Source organism: Eubalaena glacialis, chromosome 1 (assembly GCF_028564815.1).
Source record: "Eubalaena glacialis isolate mEubGla1 chromosome 1, mEubGla1.1.hap2.+ XY, whole genome shotgun sequence".
NCBI lineage: Eukaryota > Metazoa > Chordata > Mammalia > Artiodactyla > Balaenidae > Eubalaena > Eubalaena glacialis.
The window spans coordinates 185,452,529-185,472,836 of NC_083716.1; the positions used below are offsets into that span (position 1 = coordinate 185,452,529).

At 43.1% G+C, this 20,308-nt stretch overlaps 1 protein-coding gene across 1 annotated transcript in view; it reads right to left on the reverse strand.

Annotated features, from left to right (window-relative positions):
* TTN (titin) overlaps positions 1–20,308 on the reverse strand; it is a 280,899-nt gene that overhangs the window by 31,721 nt on the left and 228,870 nt on the right. Inside the window, exons 270-276 of the mRNA XM_061185429.1 lie at positions 19,572–20,159; positions 19,367–19,471; positions 18,696–18,893; positions 18,296–18,592; positions 17,619–18,206; positions 17,225–17,527; positions 11–17,116 (exon numbers count right to left, since the gene is read on the reverse strand). Of these exons, the coding sequence (XP_061041412.1) occupies positions 11–17,116; positions 17,225–17,527; positions 17,619–18,206; positions 18,296–18,592; positions 18,696–18,893; positions 19,367–19,471; positions 19,572–20,159 (19,185 nt within the window). The remainder of the gene's footprint in view (positions 1–10; positions 17,117–17,224; positions 17,528–17,618; positions 18,207–18,295; positions 18,593–18,695; positions 18,894–19,366; positions 19,472–19,571; positions 20,160–20,308) is intronic.

Sequence of the window (20,308 nt, forward strand, 5' to 3'; positions counted from 1 at the left end):
TAAAACATACCTGTTATTTTTACTCCTTCCTTCGTTTCAGCTGGTACACCAACACCAAACTCATTTTCTCCAGAGACTCTGAAGTAGTAAATCGCCCCTTCTTGTAAGTTGGTAATTTTGTAGGAGAGGCGGTTACAGTTGCTGGTCACTGAGACCCATGCTTTCTTACTGGCCTCCCGTTTTTCTATGTAGTAATTCTTCACTGGTGCTCCACCATCATTTTCAGGAACATCCCAGGATAACACTGCAGACTCTCTGGTGACATCATGTACAGTAATATTGGCTGGAGGACCAGGAGAATCTAAAACTTTGACAACTAAGGTCAGTGAAGCAGCATTCAAAATATTCTGAATTGTTAATGTGTATTTTCCAGAATCATTTCTAGTGGCATTTTCAATAGTCAGTGATGTACGAGAGTCTGTGGAATCAATATAAGCTCTAGTGCGGAGGTCAGTGTCTGGTTTGCTCCAGGAGACACTGGGTACTGGTCTTCCTCGGAAAGGCACAGTCATGGTAAAGGAGGCACCGGCCTTGACAATCAAGGTCTTCTTCATTTCACTGTCAAGGTCAAATACAGGTTCTTCTTCTCTTTCCTTTGCTGTCTGGGGATCGGAGCTATCACTGGGATCACTAGCACCGACCTTATTGATTGATCTTATTCTGAAAATGTATTCGGCTCCTGTGGTTAGTCCACTTATTGTGTATTCTGTGCCCCTTAAGTTCTGAATGGCAGTTTTCCAGTCAATTTCATCAGATTTTTTAAATTCTACAGTGTATCCAGTTACTGGGGACCCACCATCAAATAAGGGCTTAACCCAGCCAATAGTTATATTGGTCTTGCCTGAGTCCATGATATTGGGTTTGGATGGAGGAGATGGTAAGAACACGGGATCTGCTGCCTGAATTAAGGGAGAGGTTTCACTTGGAAGGCTCAGGCCTGCAGCATTTTCTGCATATACCCGATACTCATATTCACATCCTTCCCGAAGTCCTGTTGATTTCACTCTCAGATCATAAACTGGTTTTTTGTTTACACGCAACCATCGTAGGCTGTTTTTCTCTCGCCTTTCAATTATGTATCCAGAGATTTCACTGCCTCCATCACTCTCTGGTCTTGCCCAGCAAAGTGTCATGAACTCTTTGGTCACAGATGTAATTTCCAAAGATGTGGGTGGACTTGGAACTGTAAATGGATCTAGTGCCTTTACAGCCACACTCTCCAGGGGCTCACCAACACCATATTTATTAACACCGGTTACTCTAAAGATGTATTCATTGCCTTTGAGCAACTTGGTCACTTTACAGGATGTTGTCCTTAACTCTCCTTCACATATTGTCCAAGCAAGGCGACTTGTCTCGCGTTTTTCTACAATGTAATAGTCGATAGCTGCGCCACCATCTTCTTGGGGCGGTCCCCAAGAAACAGAGCATTTCTCAGCAGTGAGGCCAGTTATTTCAAGTGGTCCTGCTGGTGGGCCAGGCTTATCAAGTACCTTGCAATTAACTGCCAAAGACCGAGTTCCAGCAACATTCTTCAGTGTTAGCACATACTGCCCAGAGTCTCGTCGGACACAGTCTTTCACTGTTAGCAAAGTATTGTAGTCCATTGAGACAATTTCTGTTCTTGCTCTCTCTTCAATTTCTACACCATCCTTGGCCCAGGAAATTACTGGCAGAGGTCGCCCTGCAATGTCTGCATTTATCTTAAGGACCTCTCCAGCTTTGACAACAATAACATCTCGGAACTTGACATCCATCATAATTCTTGGAGCCTCAACATCGTCTTTAACTGTGATAGGTCCAGTGGATTCAGATGGCTCACTAGTTGAGTCAGCAGCATTCCTTGCGAAAACCCGGAATTCATAACGCTGATCTTCAGTAAGTTCAGTTACTTCAAAGTATGTTTCTTGTACACTAGTAAAGTTGCACTTCAGCCACCGGCCATCTGGTAGTTCTCTACGTTCAACAATGTATCCGGTGATCTTAGCTCCACCATCATAATGTGGTTTAGACCATTTAAGTGACACTGATTTCCTTGTGATATTTGTGACTTCAGGTTGTCCAGGAGGGTCACAAGGGTCTCTTGCAGGGACTGGTTCACAAGACTTACTGCATTTACCAATTCCAGCAATAGTCTCAGCATATACACGATACTCATACATCAGTCCTTCTTCAAGGCCGGAGACTTTCCTTTGAGTATCAGTGATGAGGCTCTTATTTGCTTTTGACCAAAGAATGCTGCTTCTTTCTTTATACTCAAGGTGATAGCCAAGTACTTGACTTCCTCCATCATTAACTGGCACTTGCCAGGTTACCAACATTGTGGATTTTGTGGCATGCACAACTTTAGGAGTACCAGGAGGACCTGGGGGGCTGAATGGATACTCTGCAACTACAGCTGAAGATGCACTGTAGGAGCTCTTTCCGTAGCGGTTTTCTGCACGAACGCGGAACTGATACTCACTTCCTGTTACTAGACGAACTATTTTAATGGATGTTCTTGCAACTGCCTGTGAAACTACGTGCCATGTTGTAGAAGAGGTTTCTCTCTTTTCAACGATGTAATTGCTAACCTGGCAGCCACCATCATATTCTGGAGGATTCCAAGAAATGGTTATATTGTCACAACTAACCTCATCAATATGTATAGGTCCGGGAGGTCCTGGTTTGTCAAGCACAATTATAGTAATAGGAACTGTTATGGATCCAGCACTGTTTGCAACACATAATTCATAAGTTCCAACATCTTCCCTTGAAGCTTCCTTAATTGTTAGTGATGTTACAGTCTTTGAAGAAGAAACATTTACTCTAGTTGTCTCTTTAAGAGTCTGACCATCTTTTTTCCAGCTTACAGTAGGTTGAGGTCTTCCTTTAAATGGAACATCAATCTTCAGTTGGTCTCTAGCCTTTACATTGAAAGTATTGAAAGGAAGCTCAACTGAAGGCTTTATTTCAATATCTCTTGCAATTACTGGCACTCCAAGTTGTCTTGGATCACTTTTTCCTTTTTCATTAAGTGCAGCTACCCTGAAGATATACTCCTCTCCAGCAGTTAGGCCAGATATAGTTGCTTCTAGAGTCTTAACTTGTGTGCAGATGCTCCATTTTTCACTCCCTTTGGTCTGCATTTCAACTACATAACCGGTAATTTTGCTGCCACCATCACTTTCTGGTCTCTCCCACTTAATTGTAGCTGTGTTACGGGTCACATCAACAAGAGTTACTCTTCCAGGTGGGAGAGGTGTTTCAGAAACTTTAACAGGTTCAGTTGTTTCAGCTGGCAAACCAATCCCATATTCATTGGAAGCCAAGACTCGGAAGTAGTAAGAACATCCTTCTTGCAGGTTTTCAATTTTAAAAGTGTTCTTCGTGCAATTGTTTGTAACAGTAGCATACACTTTTCTTGTAGTTTCTCGTTTTTCGACGATGTAGTTCGTAATCTTAGCTCCACCATCAATAAGCGGTGGTTCCCAAGCCAGTGTCACTGAATCTTTCTTCACTTCTCCTACGGTCAAATTCACAGGGGCACTTGGTGAGTCGAGAACTCTGACGTTAACAAAAGCAGTTTTAGAGCCACTGTTATTTTCTAGTGTCAGATTATACCGACCACTGTCAAATCTGGTAACGTTGTCAATTACCAGCATTGTATATGAGCTGGTCACCTCAATCTGGGCCCGGTCAGTGAGGACGCCTTCTGCCTTTTCCCATTTAACTTCAGGTTCCGGTCGACCTTTGATAGTGACAAATAAGCGTAAAGTAGCACTCGCACGCAGAATGACCACTTTTCGGAGATCAGCATCCAGTTCTATTTCTGGTGGCTCTTGCCTCTCTTTAGCAACAACTGAACCAGGTATAGTTGCAGGTTCACCTATGCCTTCAGAATTGATGGCACAAATACGGAAGTTATATTCAGTATTTTCTTTAAGCTTGGTCACGGTGAACTGCTTTCCTTGTAATCCTGTTGGTGGAGTGCACATTGTCCATTCGTCAGCAGTGGCTTCTTTGACCTCAACAACATAGCCCTTAACAGGAGCACCGCCATCATAAATTGGCTTATTCCATACCAGGGAGACAGAAGATCTGGAAGTGTCTGTCACTTTTAGATTACTTGGTGGTCCTGGTGGATACAGAACATCACATGCACGATAGAAAACAGATGGCTCACTAGGTTCACCCACACCAGCTGCATTTTCAGCAGCAACTCGGAATTCATAGGAATGCCCTTCAGTAAGGCCAGTTACCCTTAATCGAAGATCTGTTAGTGTTTTCTTGTTGCACTTGGTCCATCTAATGCCTTCCTTATCTCGTTTTTCAAGAATGTAGCCCTCGATTTCAGCACCTCCATCATCCACTGGGCGTGCCCATGTTACGACCATAGACTCTTTGGTGATTGCTGAGGCTTCAGGTGGTGAAGGAGGACCTGGTGGTTTATAAGGATTACAGGCTACAACAGGCTCAGATTCCAGAGGCTCTCCAATTCCATATTTATTCACAGCCATGACACGGAAAATGTACTCATTACCAGGAAGAAGTTTAGTGACTTTGTAGTTAAGGGCCTGTACCTCAGTTGAAACCTGGGTCCAGGAGAGTCTGCTTGTCTCTCTCTTTTCAATGATGTAATGTGAGATATTAGCACCACCATCTTGTAAAGGTGGGTTCCATGCCAGGTAACATTTTTCAGCAGTAACTCCAGAAACTTTCAGAGGCCCTTCAGGAGGCCCTGGCCTGTCAAGTACCTTTACAGTGATTGGTATAGACTTTGTACCACCCACGTTGCTGAGTTTCAGGATATATTGTCCTCCGTCACTACGTATACAGTCTTTGACAAGAAGAGTTGTTTTCTGAATAGTAGACTTAATTTCCATTCTGGCAGCCGTTTCTTCAAGCTCTTTTCCATCTTTTGACCAAACAATATCAGGTATAGGTTTGCCACGGATATCAGCTTCAAGGACAAAAGTCTCTCCTGCGTGAACAACAATGACATCTTTATATCTGGGATCCAGTGAGGCATTTGGTGCATCAATTTCATCTCTTGCAGTAATGGCGCCAGTGCTTTCAGATGGTTCACTAAAGTTGCCAGCTGCATTTCTTGCAATTACTCTGAATTCATATCTTTGGTCTTCTACAAGTCCACTCACTGTATATTCAGTTTCTAATACATTAGTAAAGCTGGCTTTCATCCAACGGCCGTCAGGTAGATCTTTCTTTTCTACAATATAACCTGTTATTTTGCTGCCACCGTCATAGGCAGGTTTCTTCCATTTCAGTGTGACATTGTTTCTTGTAATAACAATGGCTTCAGGGCGACCTGGTGGGTCACATGGATCACGAGCAACAAAGCATTCCGACACTTTGCTCGGCTTGCCGATGCCAACAATATTTTCAGCAGAAACTTTGAACTCATACTCAAGGCCTTCATCAAGCCCAGTTGTTTTGAATTTGGTGTCTTGAATGGGAGTCTTATTTAATTTGACCCATAAAATGCTGTTCTTTTCTTTCTGTTCAAGATGGTAGCCAGTAACTTTGCTGCCTCCATCATTAACTGGCTCGTGCCACTGCACAAGCATTTGATCTTTCGAGACTGATGTCACAAAAGGAGTGCCAGGTGGCCCGGGTTCTTTAAATGGATATTGTACGATAACTGGTTTAGAATCCAAGGGGGCACTTTTTCCATACCTGTTTTCTGCAAAAATTCTAAACTGGTACTCGGTGCCTGTTTTCAGTTTGGTTATTTTAATTGTTGTTCTTGCAACTGTTGCTGATACCATGTGCCAACTGGTGGTAGTTGTATCTCGCTTCTCTACAATGTAGTTGCTTATTTGGCAGCCACCAGTATAGGCTGGAGGTTCCCAAGATATGACCACAAAGTCTGCACTAACTTCATCAAACCGAACTGGTCCAACTGGAGGTCCAGGCTTTTCCAAAACGATAATGCTGAGATTTTCAGTTGCCGTACCTGCACTATTTGTTGCTGTTATGATGTATTTTCCAAAGTCATCTTTTTTACTTTCTATAATGTGCAAAATAGTTGATGTAGCTGTTTCCTCAACATTTACTCTTGTTGTCTGTTTAAGAGGCTCGCCATCCTTGACCCATGAAATTTCAGGTCTCGGTCGGCCAATAACAGGAATTTCGATTTTAAGATCTTCTCCAGCTTGGACACTATATGTGTTAAATGGTAACCTAAAACTAGGCTGTATAGTCAAGTCCTTGGCTATGACAGGAACACCAAGCACTCTTGGATCGCTTTTTCCTTTCTCGTTGTAAGCCTTGACACGGAACTGATATTCTTGTCCAGAACTCAAACCAGTAACAACTGCATTGCAGACTTTGGATTCAGCCACAACACTCCATTTTTCTGTTCCTTTGGGCTGCATTTCAACCACATACCCCAGGATTCTGCTACCACCATCATGTTCAGGTTTCTCCCACATCAGCGATGCACTAGTCTGGGACACGTCAGTGAGTGTGACCTTTCCTGGTGGGGAAGGAGGTTCAGCTGCTTTCACAGCATCAGTGGTTTCCACTGGAACACCAACTCCAAATTCATTTTCAGCCATTACTCTAAAGTAGTACATGGCTCCTTCTGTAAGATTCTCAACTTTAAAGCTTGTTTTGCTGCATTTATTACTCACATTAGCATATGCTTTTCTGGTTGACTCACGTTTGTCAATAACATAGTTCTTGACCTTTGCACCCCCATCGATGATGGGTGGTTCCCATATCAGAAGGACAAAATCTTTTCTCACTTCTTTGACTGCCAAATTCTGTGGTGGTCCTGGGGTGTCAAGAACTTTCACAGTTACAAAGGCAGATTTAGATCCACTGCTGTTTTCCAGCTTGAGAGTATATTTTCCAGCATCATTTCTATCACAGTTATCTATTGATAGTTGGGTATAGTTTGCTGCTTTTTCAGTTTGGACCTTATCTGTGAATTCACCTTCCTCTCGAGACCAAGTGATCTCAGGTGTTGGGCGACCTTTGAATGGAATGTGAATTCTGACAGATCCACCAGCTCTTACAACAATTCCTTTCCTTAATTCAGAGTCAAGGTCAAGTTCAGGTGCTTCGAGTTTATCTTCTGGTTTCACAGTACCAGGAACTGATGTAGCCTCACCTAAACCAACTTTATTGAGGGCACAGACTCGTATTTTATACTCCTGGTGTTCAGTGAGTCTTGAAATTTCAAATCGAGTGGCTCTCAGGCCAGTCTGTGGAGTAACTATTTGCCATTCTTCTTCATCTGCTTTACAGATTTCTACTACATATCCCAGGATCTCACTGCCACCATCGTAGATGGGTTTACCCCAGGCAAGTGTAATTGAATTTTTAGTGGTGTCTACAATGTGTGCATTGATGGGGGGGCCAGGTTTGAACACCGGATCGCAAGCCTTATAATAAACTGTAGCTAGACTTGGTTCTCCGACTCCAGCAGCGTTTTCTGCAGAGACTCTGAATTCATACTCATGATCTTCTGTTAATCCTGTTACTCTTAGACGCAAATCTGTAATGCGGCGTTTATTACATTTTATCCACCTAATGCCACTTTTGTCTCTTTTTTCTACAATGTAGCCAATAATCTCACTTCCACCATCACTATCTGGACGGTTCCAACAGATGGTCATGGAGTCCTTGGCAACGTTTGTGACTTCCAGGCTTTTTGGTGGTCCAGGAAGCACAAATGGATTTTTCATGAGTACTGGTGCAGATTCCAAAGGCTCTCCAACACCGTATTTGTTGACAGCCATTATACGGAAAATATATTCATTCCCTTCTAAGAGTTTGGTAACTTTCAGAGAATCGGTTACAACCTCTGAAGCAACAACAGTCCAGGCAAGCCGACTTGTTTCTCTCTTTTCAACAACATAGTGAGAAATGTTGCTGCCACCATCTTGAAGTGGTGGAGACCATGTTAATGTGCATTTTTCAGCGGTGACTCCAGTAACCTGGACTGGCCCTTCTGGAGGTCCTGGTCTATCTAACACTTTTACATTCACTGGGAATGACTTAGAACCTGCAACATTGGAAGCTCTTAAAATATACTGTCCACCATCAATTCTAATGGCATCCTTTACAATAAGTAAAGCCTTGAAATCTGTGTTCTTTATTTCACATCTAGCAGATTCTTCAATTTCCTTATCTCCTCTTAACCACTCAATGGTAGGTAGCGGCTTTCCGTGGACATCAGCTTCAAGGCTGAATGTTTCTCCAGCATTTACCACAATTGTGTCTCTGAATTTTGGATCCATTGAAATTCTTGGGAGTTCGACCTCATCCTTGGCAGTTATCGGTCCAGTACTGTCAGAGGGTTTGCTTATTGTACCAGCTGCATTCTTTGCAATGACTCTGAATTCATATCTTTGATCTTCAGTAAGACCTGACACAGTAAATTGAGTTTCAATGACGTTTGTGAAGCTGGCTTTCATCCAACGACCCTCAGGCAAATCACGTTTCTCTACAATGTAACCCGTAATCATACTTCCACCATCATATGCTGGTTTGGTCCATTGTAAAGTGATTTCATGTCTTTTAACTATTATTGCTTCTGGGGTTCCTGGTGGGTCACAGGGATCTCTGGCTACATAGCATTCAGAATTCTTGCTTGCTTTGCCTATACCAACAATATTTTCAGCATAAACTCTGAATTCATATCCAATGCCTTCTTCAAGATTGAGTGCTTTAAACTGGGTGTCATGAATAATAGTTTTGTTGACCTTTGTCCACAAAATACTATTTCTTTCCTTTCTCTCAAGGTGGTAACCTATGATTGGACTTCCACCATTATTGATTGGTTCATGCCACTCTATAACCATGGAGTCTTTGGAAATGGCTGTGACAAATGGTGTGCCTGGAGGGCCTGGTACTTTGTAGGGATATTGAGCTACAATTGGCTCAGATTCCAAGGCAAAGCTTTGTCCATATCTGTTTTCAGCGAATATTCTGAATTGGTATTCTGTACCAGTCTTCAGTTTGGTCACTTTGAGTGTAGTTCTGGCAACAGTAGCAGAAACAACATCCCATACTGTGGTGGTTGTATCTCTTTTCTGAACTATGTAGTTAGTGATCTGGCAGCCCCCTGTATATAATGGAGGTTCCCAAGATAAGGTAATACTTTCAGCACTGACTTCATCAAATTTAACAGGTCCTTTTGGAGGATCAGGCTTATCTAGGGTTATAATTTCGATGGATGCTGTCTTCTGACCAACAACATTAGCAACTGTGATTCCATAATGTCCACTGTCATCCTTATGAGTTTCTTTAATACTGAGTATGGTGAGGTCAAGTGAATCAGTAACATTGATTCTTGTAGTCTGCTTCAGTGGAAGACCGTCTTTAGTCCAGGTAATGGTTGGCTTAGGACGTCCAGAAATTGGCACTTCTATTTTCAAATCTTGGCCAACCTGTACACTATAATTGTTAAATGCAGGTCTTACATCTGGCTCAATGACCAGATCTTTGGCAACTATTGGAACTGCAAGAGACCTAGGATCACTTCTTCCCTTTTCATTTACAGCCACAACTCTAAAAAGGTATTCTTCTCCCTGAGTTAGGTTGGTAATTACGGCTTCAAGGGACTTGACTCGAGCACACTCTGACCATTTCTCACGGTGTTTAGCTTGCATTTCCACAATATACTGAATGATTTTACTGCCGCCATCATGTTCAGGCTTTGTCCAACTCAAAGAGACACTGTTTCTGGTGACATCATCCACAGTTATTTTTCCTGGAGGTTGTGGGACTTCTGCAACCTTAATTGGGTCATCAGTGTGGGCGGGAAGGCCAATACCATATTCGTTCTCAGCTGTGACTCTAAAGTAGTAACTGCAACCTTCTTGGAGTTGATCGATTTTCCAAGAATTCTTATGGCAATTTGTTACAACTGCAGCGTATGATTTCCTTGTGGCTTCACGTTTCTCAACAATGTAATTTTTAATTTTGGATCCCCCATCCAACAAAGGAGGTTCCCATGTAATTGATACTGAGTCTTTGGTGATTTCTGTGACTTTCAGATTAACAGGTGGACTTGGTGTGTCCAGGACTCTCACAGTAACAAAGGCAGTCTTTGTCCCACTGCTGTTTTCTAACGTTAGAGTATATTTTCCACTATCATATCGGTTGACATTGTCAAGAACAAGAGAGGTGAAGCTGCTAGTGCTGTCAATTATAGCTGCGTCTCGGATTTCACCATCCACCTTTCCCCATTTAACTTCTGGTGTAGGACGACCTCTAATAGGAACAAATAACCTTAAGGAGCCGCCTGCCCTTATATTTATAATTTTCCTTAGTTCTAGGTCAAGATCAATGTCTGGTGCTTCCAATTTTTCTTCAACTATAATAGGTCCAGGGACATCGGCATGTTCTCCAACTCCAGCTTTGTTAACAGCACAGATACGGAAGTTGTACTCATGCTTTTCCAACAGCTTCTCGACTTCTATATTTGTTTTATTGATTCCAGTCGGTGGAGTGCACATTGTCCATTCACCAACACTCACGTCACATTTTTCAACAATGTATCCTTGGATTTCACAGCCACCATCATATATTGGTTTGCCCCAAGAAAGGAAGACGGAAGATCTGGTAATATCAATGACTTTGGGATTGTTTGGAGGTCCTGGTTTATAAATAGGATCACAAGCCTTTTGGTAAGCAGAAGGTGGGCTTGGTTCACTGAGTCCAGCAGCATTCTCAGCTGAGACTCTGAATTCATAATTGTGATTTTCTAAGAGTCCAGTTACTCTCAAGCGCAGTTCGCCAATCAGACGTTTATGGCATCTTGTCCATCTGATGCCCTCTTTATCCCGTTTTTCAAGAACATATCCAAGAATTTCACTGCCACCATCAGATGCTGGCCTTTCCCATACAACAACCATTGAGTCCTTGGTCACCGCTGTGATTTCTGGAGCTTTTGGTGCATCTGGCACTACAAATGGATTCTTGACAATTACTGGCTCAGATTCAAGAGGTTCGCCAACACCATATCTGTTGACAGCCATTATACGGAAGATATATTCATTGCCTTCAAGAAGCTTAGTAAGCTTGCAGCTGAGAGTTTGCACGTTGGCATCAACCACAGTCCAAACCAAGCGGCTGGTTTCTCTCTTTTCCACAATATAATTTATGATATCACTCCCACCATCTTGTAGTGGGGGTTTCCAAGCGAGTGTGCATTTTTCTGCTGTAACTCCTGATATAACAACAGGTCCTTCAGGTGGCCCTGGTCTGTCAAGAACTTTGACATTTACAGTGACTGATATCTCTCCTGCAACATTTTTGGCTTTCAGTATGTAATTTCCACTGTCAACACGTATTGCATCCTTTACATTGAGACTGGTGGCAAAATCAGTGCTCTTTATTTCTAATCGAGCTGTATTTGAAAGCTCCTGATCACCTTTTATCCACTGAGTGGTTGGTACTGGTTTGCCATAAATATCTGCGTCAATGTTGAATAACTCACCAGCGTGAACCACAATTGTGTCTTTGTATTTTGGATCCATACGAATTCGTGGTGGTTCTACCTCATCTCTTGCTGTTATTGCTCCTGTGCTTTCTGAAGGCTCACTAAACACTCCTGCAGCATTTCGAGCTATAACCCGGAACTCATATCTGTGATCTTCAGCTAGGCCAGTTACTTCAAACTGAGTGTCAATGACATTTGTAAAACTGGCTTTCATCCAGCGGCCCTCGGGCAGTTCTTTCTTCTCAACAATATAACCAGTGACCTTGCTTCCACCATCATATGTGGGTTTCTTCCACTGAAGAGTCACAGAATTCCTTGTGACAATGATTGGCTCTGGCCTTCCTGGTGGATCACATGGATCACGGGCGACGTAGCTTTCTGACACTTTACTTGGCTTGCCGATGCCCACGATGTTCTCTGCGGAGACTCTAAATTCATATTCAATGCCTTCGTCGAGGCCAGTTGTTTTAAACTTGGTTTGAGGAATGGGTGTCTTATTCAACTTAACCCAGAGGATGCTATTTCTCTCCTTGCGTTCTAGATGATAGCCAGTGACTTTGCTACCTCCATCACTGACTGGCTCGTTCCATTGTACTTCCATACTGTCCTTGGAGGAGAGCGTTACGAACGGTGTGCCAGGAGGACCAGGAACTTTGAATGGATACTGGGCTACAGTAGGCTCTGAATTGAGGTAGGTACTCTTTCCATATCTGTTTTCAGCTGCAATCCTAAACTGATATTCACATCCAGTCTTTAACCTGCAAGCTTTTATTGTTGTCCTTGCAACAGTAGCCGACATGATTTGCCAGGTGGTTGTGGAAGTGTCCCGTTTTTCTACAATGTAATTATTGATAGAGCTTCCACCATCATACTTAGGTGGGCCCCAGGAGAAAGTGATACTATCAGCTGTCACTTCATCCATTTTAACTGGTCCCGTTGGAGGCCCTGGTTTGTCAAGAACAATAACATTAAGGGTTTCAGTAGCTTCACCGGCTGAGTTAGTCAGTTTAACTACGTAATGTCCAACATCTTCTCGGCAGGCTTCCTTTATTGTCAGTAGTGAGTTATTTTCTGTGCTCTCTGCATTTACTCTGGTTGTCTGCTTCAGTGGTACATCATCTTTATGCCAGGTTGCAGTTGGCGTAGGGCGTCCAATGAATGGAACATCGACTTTCAGATCTTCACCTGCCAGTACAGTGAAAGTATTGAACAGGAGTTTGAAGGCTGGTGGAATGACAAGATCCTTGGCAACTACTGGCACACTCAGTTGTCTTGGATCGCTGATGCCCTTCTCATTCTGAGCTGAAACACGGAAAGAGTATTCTTCACCCTGAATTAATCCAGTAATAGTGGCTTCGGTGACTTTGACTGTGGCACATGTGACCCATTTGTCACTGCCTTTGCTCTGCATCTCTACAGTGTAGCCTAGAATTCGGCTGCCTCCATCATGCTCAGGTTTCTCCCAAGAGAGTGACACGCTATTTCTTGCGACGTCCACCAAAGTTATTTTTCCTGGAGGAAGAGGTCGTTCTGATGCTTTCACAGATTCTGCGGTTTCAGCAGGCAGCCCGATGCCATATTCATTTTCAGCGAGAACCCTGAAGTAGTAACTACAGCCTTCTTGAAGCTGGTCTACCTTCCAGGAAGTCTTGTGGCAATTTGTTGCAACAGTTGAATATGCCTTCCTTGTTGATTCCCGCTTTTCAACAATATAGTTACTTATTTTTGAACCTCCGTCAAGAAGAGGAGGCTCCCATGTCAGTGTGACAGATGTCTTAGTGACCTCCTTTACCTTCAGATCCTGTGGAGGGCCTGGTGTATCCAGTACTCTGACACTGACAAATGCAGACTTGCTGCCTGAGCTGTTTTCTATAGTTAGTATGTATTTGCCACTGTCGAATCTGTTTACGTTTCCAACGATAAGCAGGGTGTAAGAGCTTGTGGACTCAATGCTAGCTTTATCTAAAGATTCTCCGTGTTCCCGGGTCCACTTCACCTCAGGTACTGGCCTTCCTTTGATTGGAACAAAAAGTCTCAGGGTACAACAAGCTCTTATGGTAACAACTTTGCGCAGTTCAGCGTCCAGTTCAATCTCTGGAGGCAGCATCCTGTCTTCAGCCTTTGGAGTTCCAGGAACAAGTGCAGGTTCCCCAATGCCTTCAGAATTCATGGCATAGATGCGGATTTTATATTCCTGGTTCTCTGTGAGGTTGGTGATAGTGTAAGACGTTGCCTTGAGCCCGGCTGGTGGAGTGACAATATGCCATTCATCTTCTTCTGGCAGGGCGATCTCAACCATATACCCAGTGATTTCGGAACCACCATCATAGATAGGTTTGTTCCAAGCAATTGAAATGGATGATCTGCTTGTATCTAGAACACGTGGGTTACCTGGCGGGCCGGGTTTAAACACAGCATCACAAGCTTTATAAAATGGACTGGTAGCACTCGGTGCGCTGATTCCAGCAGCGTTCTCAGCCATGATCCGGAACTCATATTCATGTCCTTCTGTCAGTCCACACACTTTATATCTTAAATCAGTAAGAGTCTTTTTGTTGCATTTCACCCAGCGTTGGCCAGCTTTATCACGCCGTTCCACAATATAATTGATGATTTCGCTGCCGCCATCAGAGTCAGGATGTCCCCAGCAGACAACCATGGAATCTTTAGTAATAGTTGTAACTTCAGGATTTTTGGGTGGTTCAGGAGGTCCATAAGGATCCAGTGCAAGCACAGGCTCTGATTCCAGTGGCTCTCCAACTCCATATTTATTTACAGCCATCACACGGAATATGTATTCATTGCCTTTTAAAAGTTTAGTGACCTTTAGTCTTGTTACTTGGACTTCTGAAGCTACATTTGTCCATGCCAGTCTGCTGGTTTCACGTTTCTGAACTACATAATGGTCAATTTTGGCACCTCCATCGTCCAGTGGAGGCAACCATGACAATACACATTTTTCTGATGTCACTTCAGATACAGCTAAAGGTCCTTCAGGTGGGCCTGGTCTGTCAAGAACTTTGACATTGAAAATATGTTTAGCAAAACCACCAGGATTGGTTGCTGTAAGGGTATAGGCACCGCCATCCCTTCTTAGTGAATCCTTGTTTACCAGATTAGTAGAGAAATCTGCCATTTTAATTTCTAATTTTGCTGTGTTTTCAAGCTCCTTTCCATCTTTCGTCCATTCCATTGTTGGAGGTGGGCGACCTGAAACATCAGCTTCCAGCTTGAATGCTTCACCTGCTTTTATTATAATTGTGTCCTTAAATTTGATATCCACCATTATCCTTGGTGCTTCAATGTCGTCCCTGCATGTGATAGCATCTGATGGCTCAGATGGTGGGCTAATAGCACCAGCAGCATTTTTGGCAATCACGCGGAATTCGTATGCGGCATCTTCTGTTAGTCCGCTGACTGTAAATTCATTCTCCAAAATGTTGCTGAAGTTGGCTTTCAGCCACCGTCCATTAGGAAAATCTCTCTTTTCAACTATATAACTGGTAATTTTAAAGCCTCCAGTATATTCAGGCTTAGCCCATTTAAGGGTCACTGTGTGTCTAGTAATATTTAGAGGAACCGGTTTCCCAGGTTGGTCAATGGGATCCAAAGCTAACATAGGTTCAGATGGCTTGCTCGGCTTACTTTTGCCAGCCATGTTTTCTGCGATCACTCGGAATTCATAAGCAATACCATCTGTAAGTCCACTTGATTTGAAAATGTTGCCTGGTACTAATGCTTTGCTCACAGTCTGCCAGAGAATACTACTTCGTTCTTTTCTTTCAATGTGGTATCCTAAAATGGGGCTTCCACCATCAGAAAGAGGCTCATGCCAGCTGATTGTTATTGAATCCTTGGTAACTGCAGTTACCTGAGGGGTACCAGGAGGCCCAGGAACCTTAAATGGATAGTTGGCAACTACAGATGCTGATGTGATGCCTGGTCCAACTCCGTATCTGTTTTGAGCTTTTACCCGGAATTGATACTCCACTCCGGTAGTAAGGTGAGTGGCTTTGTAGGTAGTGCGTATAACAGTGGTTGCTAACTCAACCCATGTGGTACTGTCAGTCTGTCGCATTTCTACTACGTAGTTGCTTATGGGTACACCTCCATCGTTCTCAGGTGGGTCCCAAGAGAAGGTGACAAAATCAGACGAAACTTCATCAAATTTGATTGGTCCAGTAGGTGGCCCTGGGATATCGTGGACTTGAATGGTGATGACATCACCAACCTCTCCCACAATGTTCCTTGCTGTTAATGGGTAGGGCCCACTATCGCTTCTTACACACTCGTTGATATTTAAGATGGTTGAAGTTGCTGTGTTTTCAAAATTAACTCTCTGGGTCTGTTTAAGAATCTGGTCTCCTTTCTTCCATGTAACTGTGGGCTTTGGTCGACCTAGCACTGGAATTTCAACTTTGATGTTGTCACCAGCTTTAGCAATGACTAATTTTTGATAAATGCCATGGAGATCCAATTCTGGAATCATTGTCTGCTCCTTGACAATGACGGGTCGGCTTTCTCTAGGGGCACTTCTCCCTGCACTGTTCACTGCCATCACTTGGAAGGTATATTCTTCCCCTTCAGTTAGATTCTTCACAACACATTCTAACCCCTTCACGGTTGTGATGTGGGTCCACTGGTCAGAGCCTTTTCTTTGGGCTTCAATCACATAGCCAGTGATCTTACTGCCACCATCGTGCTTGGGTTTAGGCCACACCAGGCTGACTGTACTCTTAGTTATGTCCATAATGTTAAGACTGTCTGGTGGTGATGGTGCTTCGGAGGCTTTTATAGGCTCTTTTGTTTCTGTCGGCTCACCAGTTCCATACTCATTTTCTGCCATCACTCTGAAGAAGTATTCACATCCTTCAGACAAGCCAGTAACTTTGTATGTGCATTTATGGCACTTAGTGGTGACCGTGGAGTAAGATTTCCGTGTTGCTTCTCGTTTCTCCACAATGTAGTTTGTTATACGTGAGCCCCCATCTATCAGCGGGAGGTCCCAGTGCAGGGTGACACTCTCCTTTGTGATGTCAGTAGGCCTCAGGTTAAGGACAGGTCCTGGTGTATCCAAGACTCTGACGTTAACGAAACCACTTTTCTTCCCAGCGGGGTTTTCAATGGTCATCACAAATTTACCGGTGTCATATCTGTTACATTCTGGGATGATCAGGAGCGTGAACGACTCTGTACTTTCAATGTTAGCTCGGTTTTTAAGGTTGATATCATCTTTGGTCCATGTCACTTCAGGAGCAGGACGACCTTTAATGGGCACAAATATTCTAATACTGAGTCCTGCTCTCACAACAAGGGTTCTTCGAAGCTCAGCATCTAGTTCGAAATCAGGAGCCATCTCCCGTTCTACAATTTCAACATTTGAAATCACTGCTGGCTCCCCAACACCTGCATCGTTGATGGCACTGATTCTAAAATTGTATTTTTCTTTAGTCTGAAGATCAGGGATGACAAACTCGGTGATTCTGAGGGCGGTTCCTGTTGTATCCTTTATCCAGGCATCATCTCCTACTTTTTGATGCTCTACGACATAGCCAGTGATTTCAAGCCCACCGTCATAATGAGGCTTGCCCCATGCCAAAGAAGCAGATTTCTTGGTGGTATCAGTGACACGTGCATTTGAGGGTGGTCCTGGGGGATCTGAAAAGGAAACAAAGGCACAAAAGTGTTAAGGGTTTGGCTTTTGTATAAATTATATGAAATATTGGCACTCGCAAATGAGCTGTATTGAAAAAGATAAATACTAACATGCTACATCTTTCATTAGAACAGGATTTGAAGTATCACTAGGTGGACCAATTCCTGCTTTGTTCTCTGCACTGACACGGAATTCGTAGGTGTTTCCTTCTTGCAGTCCTGTTACTTTGCATCTGAGATCGGAAACTGGAGTCTTTGTTGCTCTCACCCATCGCAAGCCTTTCTTCTCTCTCCTTTCTACATGATACCCTGTGATCTCACTGCCACCATCATCAACTGGTCTTTTCCAACTGACAGTGGCAGTGTTTTTAGTGACGTTGGACACCTCTGGTTTTCCAGGGGGGCCAGGTGGACCTGAAAAGAAAGCAAATTTATGAGAAATCTATGGTTTCCTAAATTCTGCTGCAAATGCTTATATATCAATTCCCTTATATGCTCTACGTACCAAATCTGTCTACCATCTTGACAGGTTCGGACTGTACGGGTTCCCCTTTGCCATACTGGTTTACAGCTGAGACCCGGAAGAGGTACTCATTTCCCTGGATAAGTTTGGTTGCCACATGCCTGCAAGACTGAATATCTTCGGCAACCACTGTCCACAAAAGTCGGCTGGTTTCTCTCTTTTCAAGAACATAAGACTTAATTGGTGAGCCACCATCTTCTAAGGGAGGTGTCCATGTAAGCGTTGCTTTTTCAGCAGAAACATTACTGACTTCGATCGGACCTGGGGGACCAGGTACATCGAGGACTGTCACCCTCACATGCTCTTCCTTTGTGCCAAAAGCATTGGTAGCAGTGATGGTGTATTCACCAGCATCTTTTCTAGTGGCATACTTGATAGCAAGCATGGAAGATGTTGGGGTTGAAGTTATCTGAACGATGTCTGATGGTCTGATGTCTTTTCCTGCCCTGGACCAACTTGACTTTGGAAGAGGCTTGCCGAGAATGCTAATGGCATTCAAAACAATGGTGTCACCTGCTTTAACTGTTAGCCCATCCTTTATTGTGGGATCAAGGACAATGGTTGGTGCCTCTGCAAAGAAAACAAGAACATTTTAATCAGAAAAGGAAGGACGCTTAATTTACTATTGTTTATGTGCATAAAAAGTAAAATAGACCTACCATATTCATCCTTGCAAATAATGGTTCCTGTACTTTCTGATGGAGCACTGATAGCACCTGCTGTATTCTTTGCTCTAATTCTGAATTCATATTTTCCACCCTCAACAAGGTCAGTAACAGTAAAGGCACAATCTGGGACATTAACATGGTTGGCTTTCATCCAAGATTTAGAGGGAAGATCTCGCTTCTCCACTATGTATCCAGTCAACTTATGACCACCATCATATTTGGGTTCAGTCCAAATGAGAGTCACTGAATTCCTTGTTACATTAATAACCTCAGGTTTGCCAGGAGGGTCTAAAATAAAGCAAAAAACAGACAAAGAAACCCAGTCAAACACACACCAATGTTCTCTTCATGAAGAAAATACACCTGGATTTTGCTTTGTATAATGACTTACCAATTGGATCAAGTGCCACAACTGGCTCTGATGGCAGGCTTGGCTTGCCTACTCCTGCTAAATTGATTGCCATAACTCGGAATTCATATTCCAGACCTTCAGTTAGTCCTGTCACTTTGAAGTCTTTCATCCTAACAGGAGTCTTGTTAGCCCTCTTCCACAAAAGGCTATTTCTTTCCTTGCACTCGATATGATACCCTACAAAAGATCCAGTGATGTGTCAATTCACATAGAAAGTACAAATGTAGCCTGATTTTTAAATACATACATACACACACACACATACACAAACACGCACGGAACAAGTAATCATTCTTGCTTGTATGTATACTTTTATTACCTAGGCATAGAGCCATTTTTTCCCCTTGGAATAGACATATTTATTGCACCTTCTGTCAAAAAATTTTAACTTACAAAAATAGATATCATTAAGAAAGCCTTTATTAACTATTACATTAGGAGGTTTTCATTGAAATTAAGCATTAGCTTAATGAATTAGCTTACTTAATGCTTCATGTACTGAATGCATAATGAACTGAAAAAAGGAAAATAAATTTTTGTATGTGCAGATAGTGCTATAAATAAGGAGCACAGATTCAACTTGTTTTCAGGGAGGAAGATTTGGAAGAACTCTTAATGTAAACGCTGTAGGGTAAGAGCCAACTAAATACCTGTAATTGGAGAGCCTCCAGTTCTCCTGGGGTCAGTCCAAGTTAGAGATGCGGAATCATGTCTGACATCCACAATATTGGGAGGTGGGGGAGCATCGGGCACATCTAGGAAAAAGTAGATAATGCAAGATTTATAATCAGGAATGTATTATAAATAAGCCAGAACCATGTTTTGCTTTATGTTTTCTGACCTTGAGACACTTACCAAATGGATGTCTAGCAACAATTGGCTCCGATTTCAGGCCCTCTCCTACACCGTATTTATTTTCGGCACTGACCCTGAAGGTGTATTCCGTACCCTCATGAAGTCTCATGACTCTAAAGGTGGTTTTCTGGACAGCTGAGGCACATGTCACCCACTTGTTGTTTACAGAATCTCTCTTCTCTAGGATATAGTTGGTGATCTCAGAACCTCCGTCGTCCTTTGGAGGACCCCACTTTAAGGTCATGGCTTCTGCTGTGACTTCGTCAAATTTGATTGGTCCAGTGGGGATGCCAGGCTTGCCGACAACTTTTATGGAGAGAGTTCCTTCCTTGGTGCCGGCAACATTCTTCAGTGTGATTGTGTATTTTCCAGCGTCAGATTTTTGGCAGTCATTCACTACAAGAGTTGTGTTAGCTGCAGATGACTCGACACTGACCCTTGTGTCTGTTGCTAGAGGATCTTCTCCTTTCTTCCAGGACACGGATGGAGCTGGCTTGCCTTTTATGGGGATCTTAAGACGGAAGTTGCTGTTTTCTTTAGCCAAGTAGCACAAATCAGGAAGGTCCTTTAAGTCAAGGTCAGGAGCCACTGTAAAATGGCAGAGATAAGTTATTGTTATTTTTAATGCCAGGCAGTTAATTTTTTCGGATCGTTATAGTTTTTAAAGGATTTTTACATAAGCCAGTGAGTAGGGCTCAAGAGGGCACTTTTGATGACAGAGGGAAAATGGAGATGAT